This window comes from Homalodisca vitripennis, chromosome 4 (genome assembly GCF_021130785.1).
Source record: "Homalodisca vitripennis isolate AUS2020 chromosome 4, UT_GWSS_2.1, whole genome shotgun sequence".
NCBI classification, from domain to species: Eukaryota; Metazoa; Arthropoda; class Insecta; order Hemiptera; family Cicadellidae; genus Homalodisca; species Homalodisca vitripennis.
Genome location: NC_060210.1, coordinates 205,457,594 through 205,467,116, shown reverse-complemented (window position 1 = coordinate 205,467,116; position 9,523 = coordinate 205,457,594). Strand labels below are relative to the sequence as shown.

Here is a 9,523-nt window from a genome sequence, read left to right as displayed (position 1 = left end):
TAATGTCAATAATTTATTACAGAATACAATTCTTCTGCTATAGTCTGGCTCGACTAAGTCCTTGCACAGTTTGAATTTTGTAAGAATAAAACTAAAGGTCCTAGTGCAAAATCCTCAACAAGGATCTGTTTGAAAACCCTAGTGCTAAAACTTGCTACCAGGCCGCCCGCTTTGGACTGCGGTAACTGCAACTCTCACTCTTCCCACATTGTCTAGTGTGCGCAGTGCGCACAATGTAGACTTCCCCGAGTTTTATTTTGGGTAGAGGCCATATTTTTAAATAAACTTACCCCATTTTTAATTGCTTTTAGATCGAATACCTGATGCTTTTTTGTAGGATTGTGGGTATTAGTTAGCAGATTTGTCGACTTGGTCTATTCCGTTATAACTGTATATTAGTCGTAATCATAGGTCATAGTTGTAAGAATACCCATTGGACTCAATTAAAAGACGTAGACGTTCAATTATCGATCAATTCATAATTACATCTCAAAAAGTATAAACTTTATGACAATAATATATTATGTTTATACATTTTTGTACATAACTACACTATACTTTTGAATAATATTAATTACATAAATCATTTACAAAACTGTGTGTTTATTCGGGAAAATACTTAGTATTTTAAGCGTTACAAATATGAAATACTAATTTAGAGTAGCCTATCTAGTATTTAAAACGTGAACAGTACCGAAATACTGATTTTAAGTATCCAGTACCGTATGTAAAGCGTTACAAATACAGAAATACTAATTTAGAGTAGCCTATCTAGCATTTAAAACGTGAACAGTACCGAAATACTGATTTCAAGTATCCAGTACCGTATGTAAAGCGTTACAAATACAGAAATACTAATTTAGAGTAGCCTATCTAGCATTTAAAACGTGAACAGTACCGAAATACTGATTTCAAGTATCCAGTACTGTATGTAAAGCGTTACAAATACAGAAGTACTAATTTAGAGTAGCCTATCTAGCATTTAAAACGTGAACAGTACCGAAATACTGATTTCAAGTATCCAGTACCGTATGTAAAGCGTTACAAATACAGAAATACTAATTTAGAGTAGCCTATCTAGCATTTAAAACGTGAACAGTACCGAAATACTGATTTCAAGTATCCAGTACCGTATGTAAAGCGTTACAAATACAGAAATACTAATTTAGAGTAGCCTATCTAGCATTTAAAACGTGAACAGTACCGAAATACTGATTTCAAGTATCCAGTACCGTATGTAAAGCGTTACAAATACAGAAATACTAATTTAGAGTAGCCTATCTAGCATTTAAAACGTGAACAGTACCGAAATACTGATTTCAAGTATCCAGTACCGTATGTAAAGCGTTACAAATACAGAAATACTAATTTAGAGTAGCCTATCTAGCATTTAAAACGTGAACAGTACCGAAATACTGATTTCAAGTATCCAGTACCGTATGTAAAGCGTTACAAATACAGAAATACTAATTTAGAGTAGCCTATCTAGCATTTAAAACGTGAACAGTACCGAAATACTGATTTCAAGTATCCAGTACCGTATTTAAAGCGTTACAAATACAGAAATACTAATTTAGAGTAGCCTATCTAGTATTTAAAACGTGAACAGTACCGAAATACTGATTTCAAGTATCCAGTACTGTATTTAAAGCGTTACAAATACAGAAATACTAATTTAGAGTAGCCTATCTAGTATTTAAAACGTGAACAGTACCGAAATACTGATTTCAAGTATCCAGTACCGTATTTAAAGCGTTACAAATACAGAAATACTAATTTAGAGTAGCCTATCTAGTATTTAAAACGTGAACAGTACCGAAATACTGATTTCAAGTATCCAGTACCGTATTTAAAGCGTTACAAATACAGAAATACTAATTTAGAGTATCTAGTATGTGTAACCAGTATTTGTACTCAGTATCGCCAAGTAACGGTGACATGTATGAACCGATTGTGCCCATCTCTAGTCACGACATAATTCTTAGTTTGGCCACTCACATAAACTTTTTAAAACAATTTTCCCCCTCCATCAAGTGTCCCCCTCCAAGGAGCTGTGGCACTATGGGGCCGTACCGTTTGCAAAATTGAATTCCCTTTGAGTAGGTGTTGAATTTATTTATATTTATCAATGATTGGTTTTTGGGGTTACAAGACCGCAAGAATAACTTTTTGATAAAAACATTATTTGATTTATATCGTATTATATTAATTGAGGTAATTTGTGTTTAACGCTAACACACTTTGTAGGCGCTGTGAGCGTGAATGCGATTTTTTATTAGGTTATGTTGTCGCTGTGAGCACTCGACCAATACTGGGACGCTTTGAGCTGTGGCACTATGAGCTGTGGCACTATGGGGCCGTACCGTTTGCAAAATTGAATTCCCTTTGAGTAGGTGTTGAATTTATTTATATTTATAAATGATTGGTTTTTGAGGTTACAAGACCGCAAGAATAACTTTTTGATAAAAACATTATTTGATTTATATCGTATTATATTAATATTGAGGTAATTTGTGTTTCTCGCTAGACACAGTAGAAGTAAGCCTCGGCGCGCAGCAGCAGACACAATACTGCCGCAGAGCCGCCGAGCTGGCAGCGCAACAGAGTGGGCGAGAGTATATTTAGACACGTGTAACAAAGTTTATCGGACCAGGCAGTCGGCGTTCCTATGTTTAGATAGTTGCAGTGCCACGCCAGTGTCGGTACCGCGCGAGGAGTGCTGTAACCGTGGACAATGAGAACGGAACGTGTCGCGACAGTCGATTCACGATAACCGCAGTGTATCGTGTAATAGTGTCAGTTTAAAGTGCTGTTATGAGGGTCCGCATTGATTTTCCCTCCGACTAACCGGATTAGGCGATGATAAGGAGTTGTCCCGGCCCGAACGTCTTCAGTCGCCGCCGAGCCAGTGGAGTGTGAGCACGACGGGGCTTCATGGGCAGGCCACACGCTCGTGCCCGTTCAGTAGAACTCCAGTAGTGTAACGGTGAACATGTCACGTCGCGACCGGTGTATCGCGTCCGGACCTCTGTGATGAAACGCTGTGAGAGGATCGGTAGGGTCAAGTTCAAGTGAATCTCTACAGGAGCTATGCTGGACGTGTTTCGGGGGTTGAAGAACTTGATCAAGGTCAGTCACATACACATCGACTCGCCGGTGTTCCGGTTACACTACAGCATCACCGTCATGATCCTGATCGCCTTCAGTCTGATCGTGACCACGCGCCAGTACGTCGGCAACCCCATAGACTGTGTCCACACCAAGGACATCCCTGAGGACGTGCTCAATACCTACTGTTGGATACACTCGACTTATACCATCAAGACGGCGTTCAGGAAGAAGGTAGGGGTAGTGGTGCCGTACCCCGGCGTCGACAACACCCGTGGCAAGTCCGAGGACAAGAAATGCTACGGGTATTACCAGTGGGTCTGCTTCTGCCTGTTCTTCCAGGTGAGCGAGTAACAGATGTATTCTGACGTATACAGTATTTCTCTATGATATCAGAGTAGATATTGTACGTATAACAATAACAATAGTTGTATAACTTATTATTGTGTAGACATTAAAACAATAAACTTATCGATATTAATGCGTCGTGGTAATGATTAAAAATGCAAAAGGAACTTTTGTGTAGATCGCCACGTCGCGTTAAAAATACTTAATTTACAGAAATAGATTTTTAAACATATTTATGAACCGAAAAGATATTTATAAAAATTATATTATTAAATTAAAATATGTTTTCATAGTTCCAATATTTTCTTATCGAAATATCTAAATTAGCTGTGAACACTACTAACTGACACCCTCTTATAAGTTACAGCATCAGACGACTATAAGTTAATCTTTTTCAAATACTGATTTTATTAATGTTTGATTATATTATGATATTTTGACAATATTGTAAAGTGTAAAATATTCAGGTTAGACATGGGATGGAAATCATGTTTATGAATAATCTTAAAAACATGCATTCAATAAATTCTTATACAAAATATTTGGTTTTTACACGGGTTTTGTAAAGATCATTATTATTTGATCTAAAATACTTACTATAATGACCGTCCGGCAGTTGACAAATTTTATAGATGTTCACAAATGTAACATTGTTAATTGCAACTGCTAAATAATCTATCAGCGACGTATTCATATTGAAAGGTCCTTTTACTGATGGTTTCGAGGGTATAATTTACGCAGGGTTTGGACTTCTAGACATGTGGGTCTATCTAGTGCAGTAAAAAAATAACATGAAAACGTAATTGTTGATTGTCGGGTAGAATACTTCTTAGTGAACTACTAACTTACTTTTTGCGGAAGATAAAACTAAGATTCCGGCGCGTAGCAGTTGCGCAACTGACAGTCCAATCAATGTTTTATCTGCTGCCAATAACGTAAGGGATTCTTCGTAGTTACATAATCCTTTCTTAGCTCATAGTTTCTTTCCGAAGTCTTAGCAATATTCTGTTCACGACAAGCCCCAGATTCGTTTAAACACTTAAATCTCGTTAAGTAATATTTTACAGTTGCACGAAAAATCACTTTTACAGTTGATAATACGGTTAAATGTTCAATAAGCCCATCAAACAGAACACGATAAATGTAAAGGGGGGGGGGATAAATGCTATTCAAAGGTGGAATTTACTACTTATTTAGACACCAATAACTTAATCGATTGTCTTGCAATTTCCAACACATATTGTACGTTATAAGACAGATAAAATGTATGAATTAAAAATATTAAAACTTATAAGTTTATAATTATTTTTAAATTACTCAATAATTAAACTTTTTGATTGGATTCTTTAAACTTTAGTAACAAAAATGCGAATACATAGTGTAGATACCTTAATAATCAAGCCCTGAAAAAATGTCAGACCATATGATGGCTAGTTCAGAAGAAAGTTGTACCGTGGGCCTATTTCAGTTAAAACAACGATATTTCGTAAATCAGGTGGACATAACGCCCCCTGGACATAACGCCCCCTGGACATAACGCCCCCTGGACATAACGCCCCCTGGACATAACGCCCCCTGGACATAACGCCCCCTGGACATAACGCCCCCCCTGGACATAACGCCCCCTGGACATAACACCCCCTGGACATAACACTTCCGGGATATGACGCCCCCGGGACATAACGCCCCCTGGACATAACGCCCCCTGGACATAACGCCCCCTGGACATAACGCCCCCTGGACATAACGCCCCCTGGACATAACGCCCCCTGGACATAACGCCCCCGGGACATAACGCCCCCGGGACATAACGCCCCCGGGACATAACGCCCCCGGGACATAACGCCCCCTGAACATAACGCCCCCTGGACAAAATACCCCCTGAACATAAACGCCCCCTGGACATAATGCCCTGGACATTGCCCCTGGACATAACACTCCCTGGACATAACACTTCCGGGACATAACATGGACGCCCCCTGGGACATAACGCCCCCTGGACATAACACCCCCTGGACGTAACACTCCCTGGACATAACACTTCCGGGACATGACGCCCCCGGGACATAACGCCCCCTGAACATAACGCCCCCTGGACAAAATACCCCCTGAACATAACGCCCCCTGGACATAATGCCCCTTGGACATAACACTCCCTGGACATAACACTTCCGGGACATAACACCCCCTGGACATAACGCCCCCTGGACATAACGCCCCCTGGACATAACGCCCCCTGGACATAACGCCCCCTGGACATAATACCCCCTGAACATAACGCCCCCTGGACATAACACCCCCTGGACATAACGCCCCCTGGACATAACGCCTCCTCGCTACTGACGTTATTTTGGCGTCATGTAAAAGGGTGCTAACTCAGCGCAGTGACTGTGTCCATGTGCTTATTTAGCACTCCCTTAAATCTGGGGGTGCTAAATCAGCGTTTATAACTTGTTGATGAGAAGAATAAGCACCCCCCACTGAATAAAAAAACAATACAAATCGAACTATATTGCGATTTGTTAATGGATATATTTATTGCGTTGCTAAGGTTTGACTTTAATATAAAATAAAGTAATTTATTACCTGTTGTAAAAATACTACGCATTGAATATACTTCCGTTAAAAAACTAGGCTCTAGGCATTAAAAAATAACTTAATTATAAGTAAAATTAATTTGAAACCATGGTACAAACAACGCAGAGGAACTGATATTGCTTAAATCCGGCATGTGTAATAAATATACATGATCAGAGATTGTATCAACTTATTAACAACTTTAAAACAATTATTTATTTGTTTTTAATTTTGCGAAGACTAATCAAACTAACAAAAATTATATACTGTGAAATTGTAATTTTCCGAATGCTAAGGATCGATGATTTTTAAGGACGGACCAGTTTAAATATTATAATTCAAATACACTGGACAAACAATTACAATATTATCGTACGTCTACAAGAATCAGTATCTGCTATCTTCATCGGGTTTTTAGTTTGTAAAGGAGTTGGTGCAATGCTCGTGAAGTTGATTGCCTTCAATTATATCCATATATCAGTTAGTTCAACTATTATTAACAAAACATTAAAACGCTGTAGCAAACCATATTAAAACATGTGGCAATATATTATAATACTACATTTTCAAAGTCATTATTGCTTAGGTCAAGACAGCACATTTATACACGGATTATTATGGATCTACATTGTTTAATTTCCCCTCTGTCGGTGTGTGTGTTCTTTTTATTAAACATTTTATATCTTAAAACCTAATAAATTAAATCCTACAAAGTCGTGGTCACATGTTTATGGTGGCAAGGCCAGCTGCAAAAAATATATTATGATGTTATCTTCAATACTTTCAAAATATTGGCTATTTTAAAATATTTTAACTTTGAACTTCTTAAAAATCTGAAATTTTACCAAAATATTGCAAGAATTGCATTTTAAGTGGATTCTATCACGATCTAATGGCCAAATATATATAAAATAACATACACATAGATTTACTGTGACAAAGCACGGTCGACATTGAGGCTCTCAGCGAGTAGCTTACAACACAAAAATCGAATAAACGGCAGCTCCGGAGTATCTATTGCCACCTGCGCTCAGATACGACTTCCTTCATTTAAACTACATGAACTACATTAATATCTATTGCCAAGTAACTTTTTGTCCAATAAATTAAAAATTAATAGAGAAATTGTACATTTATCAACAATGAACGCTTTTATGAACAATGACAGACAAAAGCATTCTTATTAATCAACAATAATAAACTGTATTATGTAATTTGTGTTAAATAAAGCAGTTTATTGTGTTTATTGTTAAGCTTTATAGCTTAAATTATTTTTGATCAGGTGATTTTAACATTACATTGTTGAACTGTGATCCTTACTATATCCTATAATATCCTTACTTATTCAGGGATATAGGTTTCTTTTGATTAGGCTACATCAGAAAAGACACTATAAGACATGTTGGTTATATAGACCAAAAATTAAAAACACTCGTAGAACTCGCAAACACAGGTTATTGAAGCTGTTTATTGTTGATAGATCAATCTTTCTATTTAAATTTTGTTATTTAAATGAAAGTTCTCAAACTTACTGTTGACCCTTACCTTGTAAATTTATACGAAGTTTGTAGATAAGCTATTGATTATGGTGGTAAACGTAGATGTTTAAATGTACCAGTAAATATTGCTATTTGTTGCAGTTATTAAGCATCGAAAATTACGAGTTGTACATTTTGTGACTTGTTTAATTAGTACTACTGTGTCTTTACCAATTAACAAATAAATTAAACAAAACAAAATTGAAATATAATTAAATGAACATATACAAATAATTATGTGTAAATGGGTTTTAGCTGGTAACATTATTGTTTGTTAACTAAATAATATTGTGAAACTCGGAATGTGGGAACGTGGGCGCGTGGCAATATTGCTGTGGGAGCCCAAGATATTCTGCAGGTGCGACTTTGATACTTAACAACTTTCACTATTTCGGAAAATGACGTTTAAGTGGTTTTTGTTTGTGTCGAAGCTACGTGACACTAGTTTGTATTATCGCATCTCCTTACTTGTAAACCTTATGTGGGACATTGTAGTCCACTCATCGTTTACAATCATTACAATGTGCTATTGGGAATAAAACTAACAAGTTGCCTGATACACTAGGAGGAGGATGATAGAGAATACGAAATACGAGGAAGAGAGGAACTGGTCAGTTTTATATCATAGTTATTTGGAGTACGTAAGGAGGAAACTACCGAATTATTATAAAACCGGTGCTGCCACCAGTTATTTAAGGTTGTAGCCACTGAATGGTCGTTTATGTAGATCACTAGTCATACAACTCTACTGTAGCTATATGTAGATCACTAGTCATACAACTATACTGTAGCTATATGTAGATCACTAGTCATACAACTATACTGTAGCTATATGTAGATCACTAGTCATACAACTCTACTGTAGCTATATGTACATCACTAGTCATACAACTCTACTGTAGCTATATGTACATCACTAGTCATACAACTCTACTGTAGCTATATGTACATCACTAGTCATACAACTCTACTGTAGCTATATGTACATCACTAGTCATACAACTCTACTGTAGCTATATGTACATCACTAGTCATAAAACTCTACTGTAGCTATATGTACATCACTAGTCATACAACTCTACTGTAGCTATATGTACATCACTAGTCATACAACTCTACTGTAGCTATATGTACATCACTAGTCATACAACTCTACTGTAGCTATATGTACATCACTAGTCATACAACTCTACTGTAGCTATATGTACATCACTAGTCATACAACTCTACTGTAGCTATATGTACATCACTAGTCATACAACTCTACTGTAGCTATATGTACATCACTAGTCATACAACTCTACTGTAGCTATATGTACATCACTAGTCATACAACTCTACTGTAGCTATATGTACATCACTAGTCATACAACTCTACTGTAGCTATATGTACATCACTAGTCATACAACTCTACTGTAGCTATATGTACATCACTAGTCATACAACTCTACTGTAGCTATATGTACATCACTAGTCATGCAACTCTACTGTAGCTATATGTACATCACAAGTCATGCAACTCTACTGTAGCTATATGTACATCACTAGTCATACAACTCTACTGTAGCTATATGTACATCACTAGTCATACAACTCTACTGTAGCTATATGTACATCACTAGTCATACAACTCTACTGTAGCTATCTCATTAAACATAATGCGTCCTGTCTACTCCACCCTATCCTGCACATAGCCGTTCTGAGGACTAGGCAAATCCCTGTAGGAAGATCGGAAGATGAGGGGCGGGTGGTGATCACAGCAGGAGTACAGGAGAGGAATATTAGGACCGCTTTTACAAAAATCGTATAAGACGATGGTGGGAAGGGAATCACACCAGGAGTACAGGAGAGGAGTATTAAGGCCACTCCTACAAAACTCGTATAAGACGGTGTTGGGAAGGGGATCACACCAGGAGTACAGGAGAGGAATATAAGACCGATCATGCAAAAC

General features: G+C 37.3%; 1 protein-coding gene across 1 annotated transcript; it reads left to right on the top strand.

The window, feature by feature from the left end:
* The first annotated feature begins 2,664 nt into the window (after positions 1 to 2,664).
* LOC124361387 (innexin shaking-B-like) lies at positions 2,665 to 3,462 on the top strand. Its single transcript, XM_046815435.1, has one exon. It carries the CDS (start codon positions 3,091 to 3,093, stop codon positions 3,460 to 3,462), a length of 372 nt encoding a protein of 123 aa, XP_046671391.1. The 5' UTR covers positions 2,665 to 3,090.
* Positions 3,463 to 9,523: the final 6,061 nt, after the last annotated feature.

Bases quoted from the DNA above. Each gene is read 5' to 3' on its own strand.
- LOC124361387 (XM_046815435.1), top strand. From the start codon at position 3,091: ATGCTGGACGTGTTTCGGGGGTTGAAGAACTTGATCAAGGTCAGTCAC.